The 22,964-nt window shown below is 37.5% G+C and overlaps 2 protein-coding genes across 2 annotated transcripts; both read right to left on the bottom strand.

Annotated features, from left to right (window-relative positions):
* Positions 1–1,376: 1,376 nt before the first annotated feature.
* Positions 1,377–3,098, bottom strand: cldn26 (claudin 26). The gene has a single exon (XM_026931562.3). The coding sequence runs from the start codon at positions 2,518–2,520 to the stop codon at positions 1,825–1,827; it is 696 nt and encodes a 231-aa protein (XP_026787363.1). The 5' UTR covers positions 2,521–3,098; the 3' UTR covers positions 1,377–1,824.
* A 1,870-nt stretch (positions 3,099–4,968) lies between these two features.
* lztr1 (leucine-zipper-like transcription regulator 1) lies at positions 4,969–22,777 on the bottom strand. Its single transcript, XM_026931524.3, has 20 exons — positions 22,148–22,777; positions 21,985–22,047; positions 20,176–20,232; positions 19,156–19,235; positions 17,900–18,008; positions 17,743–17,823; positions 17,500–17,557; positions 17,183–17,322; positions 16,151–16,352; positions 15,365–15,475; positions 14,572–14,664; positions 14,333–14,428; positions 13,300–13,489; positions 12,590–12,759; positions 12,090–12,246; positions 11,262–11,388; positions 10,931–11,080; positions 9,597–9,702; positions 8,005–8,085; positions 4,969–7,671 (listed from the first exon to the last, which is right to left on the bottom strand). The coding sequence occupies exons 1-20, from the start codon at positions 22,318–22,320 to the stop codon at positions 7,555–7,557; spliced, it is 2,361 nt and encodes a 786-aa protein (XP_026787325.1). The 5' UTR covers positions 22,321–22,777; the 3' UTR covers positions 4,969–7,554.
* Between the last annotated feature and the right edge of the window lie 187 nt (positions 22,778–22,964).

Below are 22,964 nucleotides of genomic sequence, written 5' to 3'. Positions count from 1 at the left end.
TTAGTGCTTTGTAACAGTCAGACGTTAAGTTTTTCATTTGCAGTTTCTCTGTAAGATGAAAAGCTGGTTTTTTTTTTTTTAAACAAAATCTTATTAACATAATAAGACAGAAATAAAGAGAGGTTGGTGAGGGAACGACTGTTCAGAGCTGCTATAACATAAGGAGAAGAGGAACTTGCTTGTTTTGCAGACAACATTAACAGATGGCATTAAACTAGAAATGGACAAAGAATATGATGTGTTTCTTTAATAAATAAAAATTGTTAGGTTTGGCAAATTGCTATGGTGTAAAAGGAATAAAACACTTTAAGGACACGCTGTTATAGGAAAAGAATCAACTTTGTGTTAAGACATGTCACGCCACACTATTATTGATTGAGTTTTATTCCTTACTTCTCACGCTAAATACATTTACGATATATACTGAAGTGACACTGGATTATTCTTTTCATTTGTAAATAAAAAGCATCAAAGCAAAGTGAACAGTGAAGGTCTAACATCTAGCACTCAAATCTTCACCTGGACTGAATAGTTAGATGGGTGGCATGTGGTTTCTTTTTCCATTAATGGACTTAAAACACTTAGAACCAGCTACAGTTACACACACCTGTACAGCTGCTTCAATACTGTGCTTTCACCCTACTGAGTGTCCTACTTTTTGAGCAATGCCGGGATTACGGGCTAATTGTAAAGCAAATGCACACCTGTGCTTCACTTGTCCTCAGTCACCCCTGAACATTAGACGTCTTGAAACTCAGTCACCTGTCTTTTAGTCACATCCACAGATTGAAAGCTTGCCTACATGTCTATCCAAAAAAAGGAAAAAAGATACCAGTATTGGTCTGCGCTTCATCATTCACACAATGCTGCTGTCTTTCTCCTGTACTTCTTTTTTCTTTTTTCTTTTTTTTTTGTGATGTCATTTTGGAGCACAGCCAGAATGACCATTAAAGTATTTCTGTCACCTGACGAGTGTCCCATTTTTTAAACCCGACAAAACATGATGGATTGAAGTGTCTCATCTAATTTGGTTCAAAAAGATTTCTTTAACTTGGACGTAAACATTGTGGCCAGTCAAAGTTTGAACAGTATTAACTTTTATAAGTTAACTTCATTAAAAGAAGCTGTTAAGAGTGCAATAGGAAATTTTCTGTAAGACTAGTGTTGAGTAATGTGGAATACAATTATCACAAGGAACAAAAAAAATGCTGTCAGTTCAACATTCTCTAGTAACTTGTAAGCTCACCCTTTGCTCACCCACCCATTGCCTCCAACTCTTTTGAATCCCATAGACAGTTTTTTTTTTTTTTTGAATCCTCTCACCTATTCCCATTTCTGCTTGCAACCTGATCTCATGAGAAATTCAAATGAAGGTGGTTGGAATTTTTTTTCTTACAGATGAAGTCGTAACAAACTGAATGAACCCTGACGCCAAATCTATCCCTAACTTTCATCTTACTAAAATTTTCATTGTGCAAGCAAAAAAGTGCGAGACCATGTTGGCTCTCACTGAATGTACTGATGAATATGTTTCTGAGTGAAAGAAAAGAAAATGGAGTCTTGAAAAAAAGCTCAGATGACTTATAAGTAAAGAAGTAAATATGCAGATAACTCTGCCAAACCGAAGTGTCTTCCAAATGAAACAATCTCTGAAAGCAATTATTGTTTTCTCAGATTTAATGAGCACCAACAAGTATGGGTCACAGAAATACTAAAAACACACATAGTAATAAACCAGGCAATGTGTGTGTGTGTGTGTGTTTATCATTCAATAATTAATTCATCGTTCTATCATACTGTATGTTGGAAAATGTAAAAATAAATCTATAAGACCTCTGTCTTTAGGTAGTGCTGAGTCCTTGGTTGAAGTTCATGAGTAGGTGAGAAGATTTCCCTTTGCTGCTTGGCTTCGTGGTCCCTCATGCACACTGCGACGAAGAGGAACGATCCTCCGATGACCAGCAGAAGTCCTGAGAACCAGGCGGAGAACATGGCCTCGCCGTACTCCCAGCGCGGCATCACGTCAGGGAGACCCTCATCCCAGAACTCCACCACCATCACGTACGCGATGAGTGAAACCGGCGCCAGAGTCGTGATTCCCGACACCCAGATCAGCACGCCACCGAGGATGAGGAGCCCCCTCTTTAACCTGTCACGGCCGGCCCCGATCTCTACACCATCGAGTCCAAAAAACGCCACCAACACGCCGAGGAACCCAGTCACGATGGATACACACATGAGAATCCTGGAGGCAAGTGTGACTGGAGGCAGAGCGAGGAGAGACTCAAAGGCTTTGCAGTGGAGACCCACTTCCTCCGTGAAGATGCAAGTATGCCACAGACCTTCGTACCAATTCTCCATCTCGTTCAACTCAGAGTTCATCGTCTTCCATAGTGGCAAAAATGTGGTGATGAATGTCGTGACGAGGCCGCCGAAAGCCACAAAGAGTGACGCTCTCTGTACGATCTTAGTGGTTAGAAGCACCATCGTCACTCCTGGTTCCTTCTTCACTCTGTACATCTCAGAAAGTCTCTATCCAACCACTGCTGCTTTAATCTGTTCCTCCCCAGGACCCACAGAGCCACAGGCCCAGCCCAGCCCGACTCCTCATCAGCAGGTGTTTTAATAAGCAAAGCACGCGGTAATCCTTAAGCATGGCCTTCCACAAGAGCCGTTCTGTTCAACTGAAGTGATGAATATCATCGTAGAGGACAATAAGGGCTTTTTAAAAGCTGAAATAAGATAGGTCTAGATTTGAATCCGGATGGAGCGCAAGGAGCCTCCGCAGGGCGAAACATGAGCAGGTCAAGGATGAAGGCACAAACAGAACAAAGACACACAAGAATGAACCCAGAACTAGTTTATATAGGAGTTATAGGCAAATTCGTACACTGATACTAACTAATTAAAGACACTACAGACAAAATGTACTTGAGCTCCGAGCAGATGAGCATTATGAAATGCAGTTAATGTCGATGATTACATTTTTGAACATGAGCAGAGGTACACAGATTCCTCACTCAAGTAAATGTGCAAATACTCATCTAAAAAAATTCTCTCAGCTAACAGAGAACGTTATCAGAACGAGTCAGGTGTTAAGAAGGTCAGGCTATAACGTTCCTGCAATTGCAACATCTCCTGCACTAATATTCTTATTGATGCAATGCTTACACAGTGTTCCCAGTTAGACAAAGTCTAACATTAAGGAAATATTACATTTACCTCATGGCTTTTAAAAATATGTACATTATCAAGTCATTGATTTGTTTTGAAGTGTGGTGAGTAAAATGTGGTAAAGTAAGTCTCAAGTGAAATCAAAACTGAACTAAAGTACAGATCATTGATAGCTGTACTTAAGTACTTGAGGTACCACCTCTGCTAATAATTAGCAATCACACTCGTAGAAAAAAAAATGTAGAACTCTGGAGTGTAATTTGGTTTGTCTCTTTGGGCAAACCCTTAAAAGTTCTCTATGAAACCCTACAAGATGGTTCCCTTTTTGAAAGGACTCCAAGAAGAAGAACCTTTGAGGAACATCAGTGTGTGATCACCTGACCATTCCATATTTCAAATGGATTTAATTCTTATTTGTATATTTATTGATATTTGATATCAGTGCTCCTATTTGGACAAAGAGGACTGTGTTTCAAATACATTTAGCTTTTTTGTTTCTCTTACACTCTTAGCAAACTTCCTTTCTGTTTTAAAGATTTGATCTCCATCTGAAACTTCCTTGAGAAACTGACGACAACCGAAAGAGGAGCAGGTCGATGATAAAGGTACGAGCAGCACAAAGAGGAAGCAGAAGTGCAGAATGGCCTTTTCAAGCTGTAATTGGTTTAGGAAAAACATTTTTGTGAAAATTCACCAGGTTTACCTCCCCTCAAGCTAAAAGACCTATTATCTACCACAATAACACACACTCCATAACTGGTCTGAGATCAGAATATAAAACACTGATGGTCTCTTCACCTCTGTGATCATTCATTGTCAACATAGCAGGACGTCTTTGTGAAAGATGCTCCCTGTTGCTCGTATTACAAAGTTCAGTAGCAGATTCATAAACATATGATGTTATTGATTGGATCAGCGGCTGTCTTTGTGATGGCAGGTAATTCTTACAAAAGGAATATTTCAAATGACATCTAAAAGAAATGACAATTCAATGTATCCCTGCTAGTGTTTTTGGTTTGAATTGTTTTTTTCCCTATATCTATCTATCTATCTAGCTAGCTATTTTTGAGACTTTAGATTTAGACTGATACATTTTTAATTACATTTTCAAAACTTTTTAAATTTAGTTTTTATTTATTTTAGTATCAGTTCGATTTATGGGAACAGATTCAAGACTAGCCTTATATTTTGTTTTTGATTGTTAAAGATTATTAAATCAAGATTAATCTTTTTACACTGAATTGTAGCCCCTCATTTGAACTGAATTATTAACATCGATGAATAAGTTGGTATATTATTTCCCTCATTAGAAGCAAAAAGTGAGTTAAAGTCAAAATGTCTCCACATTGCACTTAAATTGTTCTGGCCAGCCACCTTTTAAAAAAATTGTTTCCTTTCATTTCAGAGGCTTTTCTTTTTAAGTTTTGCATAGTTTCAAATGTAATTTATTGACCTACTTACTTACTTATTCATTTAATAACAGCTCTGATCACTGTTCTTTCTAAACACAGACTAGTATGTAAAATAGCATTGGAGTAGCTGATATATGTCTAAAAAACTCAAAATTTGCCTGATTTATACATTTTTAATAAATGAAAATATAACAAAAGCATGTTAGATTTTGTGTAGACCCTTACAGAAAATAAAACTTCTTATTTTCAAACTTTAACATGTGATACAATGTGTGAGGTTTTTCCACATATATATTTTTCATAAATTTAATGTTATATTTGTGTCTTTATATAATTTTATGTGAATATGTAAAGAAATAAAAATCACATACCATTTCACATGTAGGGTCTGAAAATGAGCTGTTATTTATGTAGGGATGCACACTGAGCATTAATAATGCTAAGAAAGAACAGTAGTGAATTATAGGAGGTCCGTTCAGTCCATTCCTGTTATTATTAAAAAGAAAAATTACTCAAATTGCAAATATGGCTCAGTTGTTTAGTTTCACTGTATGAACATTTTAAGCTTTTAGAGTATTCAGTGAATATCAGATTCACTTCACTAAATTCCACACTGAGGTCACGCTGCATTTAAATTCTGACTGTTGAGTTTTTAAAGCAGTTGGGAAATTTAAAGCAGTTGGTTTCCCTCGCCGTTAAAGCAGCAGTGAGTTTTTGTGCCAGTGTCGAAGCCCCGAGGCTTTGGGTGGCCTGAATGCCCCTCAGGTCCAGTTGCACTTGCTGGCAGTGGTGTTTAAGAGCACAGACTCACAGCATCAATGAGCCTCTTTGTGCTTCTGTCCAAAACCTCTCTTTCATTCCATCTTTTGTTTCGTCTTCTCCATCCAAGAATCAGCAGAGAGTCAGAGGTAGAAAGATGGTCATCACTTAGACAAAGAAACAACTAAAACACTGTTGCAACTGCAGAAAGCATTTGAATTCCAAGTCTGGTAGCTACGGTTATCAGATTTACAGTGCCTTGCAGAAGTTTTCACCCCCCTTAAACATTTCTGCATTTTGTAATGTTACAACCTGGAGTTGAAATAGACATAATTGGGATTTATGTCAGGAATCTACACAAAATACCACATAAAATCGAAGTGCAAAATTGTTTACAAATAAAACACCACTGCAAGTGATTGTGACTGCATAAGTATTTGCCCCCACTGATGTGGAAACCCGCTAAAGTAGAACCATCAATGTCATTCAATTTAAAGAAGTGAATGAATGACCAAATAAAACAGTTGAAATTTTATTAATGAAGAAGTAACGCAGATAAAGTAAGTCCACTTAAGGTCTCTGCAGTTAATATATAAATCATACAGTACCAGAATTGTGAAGCTGTACATATTTATTTAGGTTAGTCATTTAACTGCAAGCAGAAACATTTAGAACTGACAATAAAGAGGTCAAAATATAAACTGAATAGTTTAGGAATAAATAAATCTCAGTATATAATATTTACAGTGCAGAGTAGAAAACAATCATAGATTCAGAGCACTTAATAGGATTGATTAATAATGGCACCAGTGTAAAGAGAAGTTAATGATACTGAACAGCTGTTGGTTATAATTGTTCACATAATTGCCATTATGGTAACATACATGTTTTCTTTTAAATGTGTGAAGAATCATTTTGAAGTACCCCTGAACATAAAAACATAACTGATTTATTTAATGTGTTATTTTCTGACAAAAAAAATATTCACTCCAATTATGAGGTCAGAAAATAGGTTCCAGTGCTTTGGACCAGTTGTCCGATATGCAAATCATAACATAACGGAAATTTACTAGTGTATTGACAGTCATATACAAACATGTTGTATTAGATTAAATTAGTTGTATTAAATTGTATAGACAGTCATACACAAATAAAATACAGAAGCTACACTATATGGCGAAAAGTCTGTGGAAGCCTGACCATCACACCCATATGTGCTTGTTGAACATTGTCTCATTCCAGATTTATTTCCCCCTTTGCTGTTATAATAAGCTCCACTCTTCTGGGAAGGCTTTCCACTAGATTTTGGAGTGTGGCTGTGGGGATTTGTGTTCATTCAGCTAAAAGAGCATTAGTGAGATCAGGCGCTGATTTCGAGTTTGTAGTCTGCGTTCCAGTTCATCCTAAACGTGTTCAGTGGGGTTGAGGTCAGGGCTCTGTGCAGGACATTTGAGTTCTTCCACTCTAACCTTGTCAAACCATGTCTTCACGGAGCTCTCTTTGTGCACAGGAGCATTGTCATGCTGGAACAGGTTTGGTCCTCTTAGTTTCAGTGACGGAAATTGTAATACTACAGTGTACTGAGACATTCTACACAATTGTGAGCTTCCAACGTTGTGGTAACAGTTTGGGGAAGAACCACATATGGGTGCGATGGTCAGGTGTCCACATACTTTTGGCCATATAATGTATGTTGTGGCATGCTGTTCTAGGAAAAAAATCAATGCCAACCCAAAAGTGGATTATTTTCCAATAACAACATGTCCTGAAGTGTTTTATTCCACTTATACCACAGTTAGTTGCCAACGAGTACGGCTAGTTATTTGGGAAAGCAGCGGGACATAAAGGCCTTTCTAATTTGCATATTCATGAATATTCATAAGTACAGGAATTACTGTTATTTAATGAGAGTCATTTATATTAGGATGGTTTATAACCTTACATAAAATATATTTAATGTGTTAAAGCAACATGTTCAGAGGTACTTTAAACCAGTTAGCATTTTAACAAATGAATGTGTTAGTATATCTGTCAGGAAGTTAACCATGCACAGAATTTTCCACAGATTCAGTTGTTAGAGGAAAGAGAAGCAGGCTGTAGGAAGAACAAGCGCGGAGAAAGGGGAGGGGAGAAACGGCAGAGACACTGCATGAGATGAATAAATAAACAGGTGAGAAGAGACGAGACGAGACGAGACCAGGAGACATGCCTATATATCGGAGCTCATCTCGGCACACTGTTTATCTGATATGTGTGATGCCAGAGACTCTATGATGTCCAACAGCAGTGGCTGGCTGAGCGATCGCAGGTTGGGGAGCTTGGACACCTTTAGGGGAAGGAGAGCAGAGCAAAAAACGAATAAACCGACAGTAAACAAAACAACACAAGCCAAAAAAACGAGCAACTTAAAACATAGCAGAATAAAACCAAAAATGAATAAAATACTGCGCTAGTGTTTTGGCACTTTCATGCTCCATGCAAACACTCTGTATCGTATTGATCACATCGACTGCTAACGCCCACGGTAATCTGATTTAGATGCAGATAGGAACTTTCGGATCTTGCACTGATTAGAAGTGACTGCAGTGAGGCGAAGAAGGCTTTAGCCGTGGTCAGGTAACCAGCACAGCCGCAGTGCGTCGCTCAGCAGTACACCCACCTTGATAAACTGGTGCACTATAATATGCAGACAGTGCTTCTTCATGTCCAGAGCCTGAGTCTTATCCGCTGCCTCCAGTATCTGAAAATAAAAAGGAGAAAAATACAAGGTGAAATGCTTGGTCTATCGTTTAATTAATTAAAGAACAACACGTCATACTTTTCGGTCCGTGTATAGTTACATTTAGTGTACAATGTCCATGAAACAAGTTAGTTTCCTGTCATCCGTTATGTTATAGAAGCTATAAACAGTCATTCTTTCGCTTTCTTTTGTCTCGCTTCAATGAAATTAATAAGCTGCAAGAATGCAGCTTGTCATGTTCTTAATCTCAACCTTAATATACATGACGCTTTGACGTATACATCAAGGACAGGGTGTGAGACTTTACACCGATATCTAAGGTTATCAACAGGGCTGGGCAATATGATGATATGATATCGATATCATGATAAATTATGTCACAATACACTTTTCAGAGATATTGTTATATCCTTTTATAACATATTTAATAATAATTGCAAACCCTGATTGAATCCAGCTGATTAGATCAAATAAAGTTAAAATTTCTTTCAAAATCTTTGCAATTGTAAGATGGTCTTAATTTATCCTAATTTTTACTGTTAAACAATTCATTTTTTAAAGAAATAAAAGTAGTACTGAACTCAGTTTAAAAAAAAAAAAAAAAAAAAAAAAATCACAACTTTTTTGCTGACAGTTTGTTAGAGAACCTTATGCTGCATTCAACTAAAGGTCATAACTTGTAATTTCTAACTTATGACTAGAAAAAAACAAAAACAAAAAAAAAAAACAAAGGTGGTTTCCTCAACTCTGAGCTCAGCAAGTGACATGAAGTCATCATGGCTGCTCACAGCATCGACAGTAAACAAAGTAGCACTTCCTACCTTTAAGCGAGTTACGTTGAATATGCAAGTATTTGCTTTAGATCAATCCACACAGACGTATTTGTTAGTTTATTGTTTCAAGGAGGCAAATATAGATCATTCATCACAGTAAGCTAGCTAGCTTGTTGCTAACAAAAGACGAACATGAAGGCGTCCATGGTTATTGTCTCACTTTGTAGCTCGAAAGCATGGAGGCTGAAAAATTTATGCTCTGACGCATAAATATTGTGATACATACTGTGTTCAGTAGAAGTGCCTTCAGATATCATGAATTTCAATCATATCACCCACCCTTGGAGTTCAGAAAGAATCTGAGACTGCTATCAGATTTAGTCATCAAAATATGTTTTTAAAGATTTTCACACTCATAGCCTTGTCCATTTAGGCTAAATACGTTTTTGCAGAGAGAATTTCACTACTAAAATAACCGAGAGACTATTTGATGCTCTGATCATATCCATGTCCTATGATATCACAGAGAGGCCATACCCTCGAAGCCAGCTTAGATTTCACGCACTATTCGTTTGCAGTAAAGGTGTGCTTTACTGTGATTGCTCTACATAAAGACTTCTTGTGCATGCAGCTATCTGGGCAGAAATGCAGCATGTTCCCAGTCTCTCTCAGGGCTCCTGTTATTTTTAGTAGGTTGTTTATCATTTGCAGTTGGCAAGTGATCCACTGAGGTCTTACCTGCAGGACATTCTCTACAGTAACGTTCATCTCCAGGTTCTGCTTGCAGTAAGCCTGCAGCCTGTTGTTGGAGAAGCCGTAATAATACGGAGCTGCAAACAAATAGCTGCACTCGGGTTAAGGACGAACAGAACAAAATGTAACAAGAACATGTTTTTTTTTGAATTTCGAGATTACACACCAACACCCAACAACAACAAAAAAACCCTCATACATGCATTTGCCGTACTTTATTATACAAGATGTGTTAAATTGCTTAAGTAAGGAATAAAACACTTGAGGGTGTGTTGTTATAGGAAAATGATCAACAACACGGTGGTGTGATGCAGCACAACGCAAAGCCGAGTTATTAATGAGTTACCACCCCAAAGTTGATTATTTTTCTATACTAGAATATCTCAAAGTGTTTTATACCACAGAAACTCACCAACTTTTTATCCATTTATTTATTTATGGTTACATTTAACGTTGTGGAACGTCCATGAAACAAGTTAGTTCCTGTTATCGCTTATCAGCTATAAGCTGCTGGTCTTGATGTTAATAAGACAGAGAGTTAACAGAAGAAATAAACCAGATGGTTACAGACAAAGCTCAAAGTAACTATCCTAATAATATACACAATATTTACTTTCAATATACCTGAAATTCTCTTTATCTATAAATCTTTGACCGTGTGATGACTGTGTGACTAATGATCTATTTTATGTTTATTTACATCTCCTCCTCTGTTAGTATGTAGCACTTCTGCTTTACAGATGTACATAGTCTATATTTCTATATACATAATCTATATTTCTACTTCTGCAACATAGATACACTTTATTATGTTTGTTTGTATGTATGTGTATGTCTGTTTTTATTTTTTTACATAGTTTGCATTTGTCTTGGCATTCAAAGTGGACAGCAAAGAAAGAATTTCATTGTACAGGGGAAACTCGGTTTTCCTCACTGTGCACATGACACGCTTTGAATCTTGAATCTTCTGCTTTAAGAAATTAGCCCAACTATGGTGTCACTTTCATAAACTTATCTCATGGATGGGTTATGATGATATTCTGCTTGATCCACTCATAAAAGTTCCACCCTGGTATGCAAAATTTCAAAGTAAATTAATTAAATATTTCATAATTAATTAATTTAATTTTCATAATTTCATAATTCACACAGCTATTATTTCAAAACGTGTGCTAGATCAACCATATTTCTACCACAATTTCCCACCCTGTTAGAGCTGTGTGTCCTAAGATGGTGGAATAAATGCTCTTCGTACATCAGAAATTCTTTTTCATGTGCGTATACGGCGTGAGAGAATTTGGCATCGCTTAAAAGGATACAGCGAATCCTCTGGAGGCATGTTGACGTCTCCGTAATAAATGTAGCGCAGCATGGACTCGAAGGCCTGTTTGCTCGGCACCATTTCTCCTATAGAGATGTTCACCTGTCCGTCCTCGGGCATGAACGAGCGGAACATCGCCTCAAAATAGCTTGCAGGAAAAACAGGTGTAGTGCAATTACTTATTACAAAAGACTTATAGAAAAATAAATCAACACCTTCTGACCTATCAGATTTAAGAATTCAGCAGGGCTTTATACTTAAAATAGTATTATTATGCACAGATTTTTCCAGAGTCAAGACTTTTTTTGGGCTGAGTGATGAAGGTTTACCTGGAGCGGGCTGCCAGAATGGCTTTATGCGCTGGCCGAGGATGACCGTCCAACAGCAAGATGATGTCACAGAATTCCAGCCCCGCCCCTTCCAGGTAAGCCTTCATGTCCTGCACCAGAGATGTACCTGTGTGACAAACCACCAAAAACAACCAAAAAAAAAACAACCAAAAAAAAAAACAAAATCACAACTAGGAAAAGAAAAGACTATCAAAGTGCTTCTAAAGACACTACAAGACTACAAACTTCAAGCGAGTCCCATTTTTAAAAATGTAAAAATCAAACCTGTGATTTGTAAATGCTTAACTTCTTTGAGGTGTCTCATATTAATTGCTGACTGGTTTCTTGGGATCAGACATGACATAACAACATAACAGATTTATAATTAGTTCAGTATTATTAGTTTACTTGTGTAAATAATAATTCAAGGACTCCGTTTGTGATCTGACAGAATTAATTTAAAGTCAATCACATGATTGAGTCAATATGCAAATGATTAATAAATGATGACATGGCACCTTCAAACTTTTCGCCACAGAACACGTGTTATAATACTAAAGCTAGCTAGCTTACATAATGATATTGATAAATAAAAATCATGGTTATTGCAGGATATGTATGTTGAATGTCTGACGATATGAAGATGCAAATCAAGGCTCAGATACTGAAATCCCTCTCAAAAATGCCAGCTAGTTTGGGATTCAAGGAGGACAGTATCTATGCATATTCATACTCATTAAATCCTGCAATTTTTAATGAAGTCAGATGTGACAGTCAGATGTGCACAAACTTTTGGTCATATAGTGTATGTCTGTGTTATAGGTGTACCTATATCGACTGGCTGGTCAGAGTAGACTCTGGGAGGTGGCTGCTGTTTGCGTCTCACGATCTCCACGATCAGAGGAGTGGAAAGATGCTCAAACTCCTTGGTCATAATCACCTGATTAAAGTGAGTCTCCTTCACCACAAAGTTAAGGCAATGCTCCTGAGCAAACACAAACACGCACACAGGATGAGAGAAAGAATTGTCTTGTATCGCACCTTTCTTATTTCATCTGTTATAAAGTACAAAAAGCACTGACATTTTTCCTCACCACTGTAGCCTCTGACTTGTTCATTAGGGATGTAAATTTATATCTAGATTTCTGTAAAGCTGCTTTGTGACACAATGGCACTGGAGCTGCTTTATCTGTAGTCACAGTTGGTCGAAAATAAACTACAACCCTCAGGGTCCTGTATGGGCCAGATCTTATTTTGCAAGTGTTGCAAATGTTCTTCTCATTTCTATCTCTTTTAAATCTGTGCTAATACTTTCACTTTTCGGTCACCTTGAGCTGGTCGAGCTGCAGTTTGTTTGCATTCTCACACACGCTGAGGACGTTCTGCAGGTCAACAGAGGCCTCGATGTACTGCACACACAGCTGCTCCAGCCGCGAAAGCTTGAAACTCAGGGCAAGTTTATATACGTCCATGATCAACAGGACATCCTGAACATGGCCTGAGGGAGAAAAGGGAAGCGAGTTCGTTTAGAGGGTGTGACGTAATAGGTTTATTTTTTGATATAATATGTTTGTTATTATATGAAAGTGAAACAGAATGGTTAGTGGTAATAGTTAGTGGGTGCAGCCTGCACACAATAGGCTCATTTTCACTGTGGGATAAAAATAAATAATTTTTCAGTGTTTTTTTATTAACTCATGCACTGTAGTGGCATTTCCATCTATTTTAATTGAAACCATTTTAGTTACTGCACCAGAGTAGGTCCTTTGTGTTTCTGGACCCTTTGAGGTAAATGTGTCTGAAAAACCAGAATGACCAACCTTTAAATTCCTCAAAAAATCAGGAACTCTTTGAATTTAGGAACTCAACTGTATCCAATCATAACCTCTGACAGAGTATTTTTTTGAGCTGGGGAATTAACACCTCTTATCAGATAATCTGACAAATTACAGGCCACAGCACTGACTTCATCACTAATTAGATCATTTAATTCCTAACACTTTATCCGCTTCATAAGGAGCGTGTGGTGGGTACAGACCTCGGCGTGGGTACTGGATCTTGTCCGTGTACAGGAACTGCATCAGCACCTCAAAGGGCTGAGCCTCAGCCTCTCTGATGGACACCTCCAACAGAGGAGGACCTCCTGATGGCCTTGCAGTGCTGGAGCTGTCCTTCTGTCTGCCTGCTCCCGACTCCCCGCTCTCCTCACTGGCCTCGTGTTTACTCTTCTACAGAGACAGGGACACAAAAAAGATGGAGCATATGGTCTAAATCCAATTTATATCTCACGTCTAAATTAAACATTAAGCAACATTAATTTTATTGAAGTTCCAATAAATAGACAATTTAAAATGTAAATATCAATTAAATGTATCTATTATCATAAATGCAATAAACAAGTTAATTTTATTAGATAGTTAAAGTATATATGTAGGGTGTCTGCTGAATAAAATCAAATTTTATTTAATTTTACTTTGAAATGTAGTTTCAGACCTAACTTGCCCAAATATAAGAACACGCTTCAAAATAACATACACATAAAAAAATATCTATTTACACTGATTCTACAGCAAAGAAAATAAAATGCATTAAAGCACTTTTATAGAAGTCAAAAAATATATCTACAGCATAATATGCAGTCAGTTAAAGCAAATATTAAGTGCGCACAGAACAGAGAACACGGAGCCAGTGCTAAATAAATAATTAGATAATTATATAAATAAAATTTAAATAAATTCTATATAAATAAAATATTTTCTGTATTACAGCCAGCATTTATTTTCTTTTTGTTTGTCGGTACAAATATCCAGAACACAGTCGAACTCAGAGTCGATTCAGAGTCGATTCAGAGTCGATTCAGAGTCGATTCAGAGTCGATTCAGAGTCGATTCAGAGTCGAATCAGTTTCTCACGACAATCAAATGCTAGAGATCACTTGACTCAGTTGGACACAGATCGGTTCTTTCCGTCCACCCAAGTGTGATTGCTTTTTAAAGACCTACACATATCCTGATCTAGTACTTTTTCATATAAGCACCACTCAAGTAATGGCACTGTAATCTCAGGCTCACTTGTTTCTGTCGATCTCTGGTCTGAAGAATCTTCTTCCGCAGCCACTGACATCGTGCTGTTACTATGGCAATATGGCCCAGAACCCTCTCCTCCCTCTAGAGGCAGCAAGTGAGAAAGAGAGACAAAGTATTTACATTCTGAACGCACGTGAACAGCGACAACATTAAAATAATAATAAATATCTAAACTATCTTTCAGCAGTAAAGCATTAATAAATCATTAAGGGATGTAGACGGACCTCTCCTAGGATGAACTCCACGTCGCAGAACTGTCTGTTTTCCCACAGCTTTCCGTAGTCTTCATGAAGGGTGCATTTCGGATAACAAGAGAACTAATAAAATAAAAAGCGGAAAAAAAAATCAGGGCTTCTTTGTAGCATGATCAAGAAGGCTAAGACTGCATACATAAATAAATTAATTAATGAACAGTTTAAAGTTTTAAATGCAACAAGGCAATGAAGAATGGTCATTAAGTGAATTTATACCACAGTGCTGTTGAATTCTAATTGCTCAGAAGCAATAACAATTAACGGATTGCTCTAATAATAAATTGATAAAAATATTTCATATTTAACAAACACAAACGTCTAAAAGTGAAGAAAAAAAAAACATTTATTTAACATTTGTGGAAGGAGTCTCCAGTGTCAGTGCTTGTAACAGTTAGTTTTCCGCCACAAGAAAGTCTTTAGAACAGAGTAACATGGTAACATGAAAAGCTTACAGAATAAAAGTCATAACAGGAACTACCTTGTTTTGCAGTTACGTTGTAACTATAAAAGGATAAAAATGTAGCTATAAACAGATATAAATTGTTCGATAATAAAATAAAAATTGCAATCCTTGATAAATTGCTGTGGTATAAGAGGAATAAAACACTTCTGGACATGCTGTCAGAAGAACATGGTTATCGCACCACCCTGTCGTTAATTATTTTCTTATAACAGCATGACCCTGTCGTGTTTTATTTCTTATCTCAAAGGAATAGTGGATCTTTAATATCTAAAGAAAGGGTCGTGTGGATAAGCTGCTCACCTGAAATCTGTACATCTCTCCACTGCGAACGTTGTTGTCGACAGTTCCTCCGAAAATGTACATGGCATCATGGATCACTGCTGCTGCGTGGAACAGTCTCCCGCTCGGCATCTGAGACAAAACGCGCCACGTTAGAGGGAAAGAAACAATCATTTCCTAAATTACAGATTTCATAAACAGTTAGTGTCGGAAGGTGAATGATATAAACTTACTAAACTTAGTATTACTGTACACAGTTAAATAATGTGCCTAATATCGGAATAGTTGGATTATATTCAGAAAACAACTGTGTTCTGAGGGGGTCCATGGAAGTTTTTTTTTTTTTTTTCTTCAGTTAAATTGGTCCTTGGCTGTAAAAATGTTTGGGAACACCTGGTCTAGACCTGTAATAACACAAGAATTTAAAGATACTTTAGAAAAGCTGTATATAACACTGTCGTGCAACCGATCTTGCTAATTTCTTCAGTTTAGGCTTCTGTTTGCATTTTTCCTGGCAGGACATTAGACAGTGAGCAGGAAAGTCAACCCGTAATGATTATCCATCACAGCACAAACTCCTTAGTAAATGAACTCTGTGTAAAAACAGACTTAATGTTTGATAGTCTTGATAAATGTGTTGATAAATGTTAAGTCTTGATAAATGTGTGAGACACAAAAGTTTTGGTCGACTTTTCCAAATTTACTAATGTCACATGTAATATGGCTGACTTCTGAATAAGAGGAGATAGGTTCATGACTGACAGTCTTTTATAATTCTTCACTACAAGTGATGGTTAATGAATTTACCTCGCTGTCAGCACTGGGCTGAATCACCTCCCAGGTCTGAGAGTCCACATCGTAGCAGTGCAGCTCGTTGGGCAGCGTGTTATCCGCTGCGCCACCAAACACATAGAGGTGGCGGTCGAACGCTACCATGGTGTGGCCATAACGCCTCTGCGGCGGCGGTGGGGAACCTCTGAGTAAATGCTCAGTCGGGATACGGGTCCATCTGTGAGGAAAATACAGAGCTTCAGGAAGTATATCTGATTAATGAAGCATATCTGATTTATGAAGTGCATCTGATTCAGGAAGTGCATGTGATTCATGAGTATATCTGATTCATGAAGCATATCTGATCCATGAAGCATATCTGATCCACGAAGCACATTTGATTAAAGAAGTGCATTTGATTAATGAAGCACATCTGATCCATGAAGCACATCTGATCCATGAAGCACATCTTATTCAGGAAGCGCATCAGATTCATGATGTGTATCTGATTCAGGAAGGGCATCTGATTCATGAAGCATATCTGATTCAATAAGTGGATCTGATCCATGAAGCATGTTCGATTCATGAAGCACATCTGATTCAGTAATTTCATCTGATTCATGATGTGTATCTGATTCAGGAAGGGCATCTGATTCATGATGTATATCTGATTTGTGAAGTGCATCTGATTGAAGAAGCATATCTGATTCAGTAAGCGTATTTGATTCACGAAGCATATCTGATTCAGTAATGTATTTGATTCAAGAAGCATATCTGATTCAGTAAGCATATTTGATTCAAGAAGCATATCTGATTCAGTAAGCATATTTGATTCAAGAAGCATGTCTGATTCAGTAATGTATTTGATTCAAGAAGCACATCTGATTCAGGAAGCGTATATGATTCAAGAAGCATATCAGATTCAGTAATGTATTTGATTCAAGAAGCACATCTGATTCAGGAAGCGTATTTGATTCAAGAAGCATGTCTGACTCAGGAAGCGTATCAGATTGATGCAGTGCATCTGATCAGCATTTTGCGTAACAGATCCATCTTTAGCGCACTCACATGTGACCTTTAAACTCAAACTGGAAAAGGTTGTTGGTGATTTTGGCTCCACTCTGGCCAGAGAAGACGAACATCTTGTCCCGACACACAGCTACTGGGAAGTTACAGCAGGATGGGGGAATCTCGCCGCTCTGCTCAATCTGCACAGATTACCGTTATTTTGTACAAACCCCCATAACAGCTTGAAGAGCAAATCAAACATAGTAAAGGCTTACACTCCATTTTACTCAGTGACATTAGATTAAGAACTCTCTGTATTAAATATTTCATCTTGCTTAGTTTTGTTCTAAATTCACAGACTCAAAAGCCTTCCACACCTCCTCCCAGCAAGCCTGCTCCCGATCCTGAAGACCGATAGTCCACATGTCATTCAGCCTGAGGGGGAAAACATCAGATTTACACTGTAATAACCACCATAGCAATGACACAAGCATTTCAGCAATGAGTGCTTCTAATCTCCTCTGTGACACAGGGATATTAAAGAATATTAAACATATTGCCAAAGACAACATCAATTTTTAATAAAGCAGAGCCTTTAATGTTAGACATCATAAACGTACCTTGCATTTCCATCATAACCAGCAAAGATCCACAGCTTATCGTTATACACCGTGGCCCCGTGGGCAGAGCGTGCTACTAACCTGAAACGTTGAGAAAAGGTTACGAAGCTGCGCAGAACTCTACAGCTCAAAAAACTTTACATGCAGAAAGTTTTACCTTCCTTCCACCTTCCACTCCGTCCACTGGCCCGTGGCAAACTTGTACTCGAACAGATCGTTTTTGTTTTTCAGGTTGGAGTTTGAATAGATATCTCCTGTATAGCCACCTAGAGTATACACACACACACACATATATTTATTACAAGGGTAATAAAATATAAAACAAACAAAACTATGTGTTAATCTTAAACCACTGATCATTTGATACTGTATATAGTCAGCTATAATGCATTGTACAGGGAGGAAGAAACCATTTTGGGATTCTCTGTGGAAAAAGTATGAAAATAAATAATTAATAATAAAAATAAAACATTTTATTTTTTTTTTTTAAAATTCATGAACCAGTTTAGCAGAGTTTCACTCAAGCACTAGCGCCACCTGCTGGACAAAAGAGACAACTGTGCAATTTTCAAAAATAGATTTGTCTCAAGTTGTGGGCTATAACTCAATTTTTTTTTTTTAAGTATAAAGTATATACTATGCAGTGATCTAGAACAGGGGATCTCAAAGGTTTTGCATCCAGGAACCCTTTTATTGTGAAATAAACTCAATTTTAAAATATATATAAAGAAATAAATATTTTTTAAATAATCCAACTCTTCAAATATCAGGCTCATTATATAAATATATACAATAATTTTTTTGCCGATTTATTCATTTGTTTGCTTGTTTGTTTGTTTATTGGAGCCATAGAGTTTTTTATTCCTGACCTTTCCATTCATAGAACCCATTTTTAAACCCATTATTAAAACTGTCATTACATTCAAGCTGACATTATTTATAGGCTACTTGTTTTTGAGTTATTGAGGTTGAAGTGATGAGTAAAACAGACTAATAACTATAAGAACTCAATAATAACTGTAATAACTTTGATAATGTTGGACCATGGATCTAAAATACTAGCAGATTAAAACATACTTTTGAGTGGTTTCACACTTTGGAGGTTCATCTTGTACTTAAAGGAAGTGAAATGAGTTTAAAGATTGACACTTCATAAACAGCTGCAGCTTTTTATCAAGTCATGAGCAGCCATGTTGGTTCAGTTGGTTAGCTCCTCCCCTTTGTTCCATGGTGCATGATGGGACGTGTTAGTGCTTCACACTTGTTCACAGGAGTATAGTCCATCATCATCTGAGTGTTTTCACTGATATACGCTGTACGAACACTAGAATAGGACGTATGTGTTTCGGACAGGAAGGAAGGTGTGCAACTGTGTATCAGGGTTAAAGAGAAATCAGAATTAAAAATACCTACCAAACACAAACATGCTGCTTCCATACACTACAGCGGAATGGTGATATCTGGGGGCGGGTGGAGTCCCGGTGGTAAACGCCCTGTTCAATGACAAACATCAGTCATATTACCCAAAGGCATATCATATCAGGTTGAATAATAATAATAATTTCTACAGTTTTTATACTCTAGTTGACTGCTTGGTGTCTGATCTTCTTCTATGGTTACAAGCCTAATAGAGCCAACAAGTAGAGAAGTCCTAGTCACCCAAAATCGGCTCATTGTTTTGTACGTTATGTTTACGGTTTAAGGCAGATATTTACGATCGGAAAAGATTTTAGGTGAGACAGACTTCCGTTCATTCTTCGCTACATTAGCCTGCTAGCTTCAGTGCAGAAGTAAAGATGCGAATATCAAACACCAAACACGTCTCAGATTAAGACGAAGTGGAAAATTTGCATGAATTTCTGTTTGAGCTGAATCAGTTAGTCCTTTAACAAGGATTACAAATTAGGGGTGGGTGGTAAGACAAAAATATTACATCATGATTCTCAAAAGCATTTCTGAGATACATGATACGCATCACGATATTTAGGTGCGCTCAAAAACTGGGGGAGGAAGAAAGAAAAAAGAAAAAAAAAAAAAAAAACAGTATTGCTTTAAAAATTTTAAAAATGTTCAGCAATGTATTCAGTGTAACCAAAATTAAAATTACCTTATTTTATATTAAAAAATATATATTAATACATTAAAATATTAAAATATATTAATATTAATAATATATTTAAAGAAAAAACACTGAAAAAGATGAAAATTAAAATGTATAAATAATTACAAATTTTTAACATCGAATCAGTTGCTTCCAGTCAGTTTGTAATTAAATTTATTTTTAAAAAAAAGAAAAAAGAAAAAATATATATATATAAATATCCACACAAATTTTCGAAAAGTGTATTGTGACATGATATTACAGTATCAATATGATATCATCATATCACCCAGCCCTGTTACAAATCTTGGAAAATAGATGCCTGTTCTCACCGACACCACGAGCAGTCCTTCACGTCGAAGCGTAGCAGGTCATTAAGCATGTTCTTCCTGTAAGAATCACAGAGAAGCAGAGGACACTTTGGTCAGGTCCCAAATTACATTGTTAATCATCCCAAACTATAATACGAACGGTTAAACACTTGTTTGTCCTGATAGCCATTTGCATTCACATCTGGCCACATCTGCTAGTTACTATAAATCCACTGTGCAGGATTGTGTATACTTTCATTAACATATCGGTGCATGCTGTCGTGGTTAATATATGATCATGCTTAGAAGTGTAAAAGAAAAGCGAGACAGAAAAATGTAGTTATGTATTAGCCCCTGTATTGCAGCAGTTCTCACACTTTTAGCTGAAAGTGAAAAAAGTGAATTTAGTGCATCCCTCTTTATAATACTTCATACATTAATACATTATTGTTTCTATAATAACAGCTAATTCACAGGGCGGGTTGTTCTACATAATCTAAGACTAATGATAAATGGATTGAAAAAATAAAAGCATATAAATTTTGATATGATGAAGTTATTTTATAAGGATACATTAATTTAATGTTTATGGAAGAGCTTGTACTTTCTCTGTAACTTGACAAGCTGCATTTTTTGTCTTAGTTACTTCAAAACAGAGGGAAAAAGATGCCGGTGAGGGAACGACTGATTATAGCTGCTGTAACAGGAATATTGTTTCGTGAACATTCCTTGACATTAATTATAACTGGGTAAAAAGTATGAAGTGTCATTGTTTTATTCATTCATCTTCAGTAAGCGTTTCATCCTGGTCAGGGTTGCGGTGGATACAGAGTCTATCGCGGGATCACTGGAGATGAGGCGGGAATACACACTGGATAGTACACCAGTCCACACACACACACACACACACACACACTCATTTACACATACCTAGGGGCAATTTAGCAAAGTGAATCCACCTACTGCCATGTTTTTGGGGGTTGGGAGGAAACCAGGATTAAACCCACACAGATACAGGGAGAACATGTGAAACTCCACACAGACTATAACCCGAGCTCAGGATCAAACCCTGGAGCTGTTAGGCGGCAACACTTCCCGCTACACCACCCTTCACGACATGCTGTTATGTGAAATAATCAACTTCAGGGTGCTGTTTGTTGCTTATTTCACTATAACAACATCACACGCAGAAGTGTTTAATTCCTCATTTTAATTACAGTACCTATGACTGTAATGCAATTAAAAAACATACAGACTTCACTTTAAGAAGCACCTCTGGTATTATACCATGCAATATTATTAAGTCACTATAAACTATATGGCCAAAAGTTTGTGCACACCTGACCATCACACCCAGATGTGGCTCTTCTCCAAACTGTTGCTACAAAGTTGGAAGCACACAACTGTGTTAGAATGTCTCACTATGCTGTAGTATTACAATTTCCCTTCAGTGGAACTAAGAGGCCCAAACCTGTTCCAGCATGACAATGCCTCTGTGCACAAAGCGAGCTCCGTGAAGACAAGGTTGGAGTGGAAGAACTCGAGAGTCCTGCACAGAGCCTGACATCAACCCAACTCAACACGTTTGTAACGAACCTCCTCGTCCAACATCAGTGTCTGATCTCAGTAACGCTCTTGTGGCTGAATGATCACAAATCCTGACAGCAATGCTCCAAAATCTAGTGGAAAGCCTTCCCAGAAGACTGGAGCTTATTATAAGAGTACTCAGGACTAAATCTGGAATGGGATGTTTAAAAAGCACATATAGGTCACATGATGGTCAGGGGTGCACATACTTTTGGTGGTATCATGTGTGTAATTTCTTCTCACCCATTATCCCCTCCGAACACATAGATGGCATCCCTGTAGGCTACAACTGTGTGTTTGCTGCGTCTGGAAGAGAAGGGAATAATAATAATATTAGTAATAAAAAAGTCAAACATGCAGAAAGGACAATGCAACACTAATACAGCAGGGTTCTGCAGCTCTTTACCTCGCGCCCACAAACTCATCACAGGGCGGAAGTCTCCTCCAGCGATGGACTGTCTCAAAGGGCCCGAAGTTAAGGGTCAGATACTCCACACTGTCCGAGCAGCTGTGGTCGAAATCCACACTGGGAGCTACTTTAGATTTACAGGACATGGCTCCAGGAATAAACCATGACATCCAGTCTGAACACAAACACTAATCCCCAGACCTGCCAACTCAGCCCAGCTCGCTAAACTAACTGACTTCTACTAACTGCTTTCAGTCTGGAGCTTCAACAATCCTCTCTATAATCCTCAGCAGGTTTATAAAGCTGAAGATAGCTTTTTTACTGTGTCATGGCGATTAGCAGCTGCCATCATGCCATACTGCTGACTAGCTAACCCTTCAACACCTTTGCAGGTAGCTAGCTTCCACACTTAGCTAACATAAACACATCCTTAATTCGCGTCCTGTAATATCTCACACGTCTAAAATACTAACAAGGCGACAAAAAATGTTTAGAGTAAATATGTTAAATGTGGTACCGCTATTTAATTCTATTAAAAAACAGCAACAACAAAACTTCTAGTCTGATATCTAGCTAGCTAGCTAGCTAGCTACTTCCTTTACTAAGGGCGGAGTTATCGTTTCCCACCTGTAATCCGACAGGCTCCGCCCACTACACAATTTTGGATTGGCTTGGGAGTATGACGGAATATGGGTGGAAACAAACGCAGACGGGATCTTCGACGTTTGTGATTGGACCGCGTCGTCGTGTATTTTATTATTTTTTTTTGCTAAGTATTCTTTTTAAAATATTTTTTAGGGTTATAATACGACAA

The sequence above is a fragment of the Pangasianodon hypophthalmus genome, chromosome 24 (genome assembly GCF_027358585.1).
Source record: "Pangasianodon hypophthalmus isolate fPanHyp1 chromosome 24, fPanHyp1.pri, whole genome shotgun sequence".
Taxonomy (NCBI): domain Eukaryota; kingdom Metazoa; phylum Chordata; class Actinopteri; order Siluriformes; family Pangasiidae; genus Pangasianodon; species Pangasianodon hypophthalmus.
Note: the sequence above shows the minus strand (reverse complement) of the source record. Positions and strands in the feature narration are given on the sequence as shown.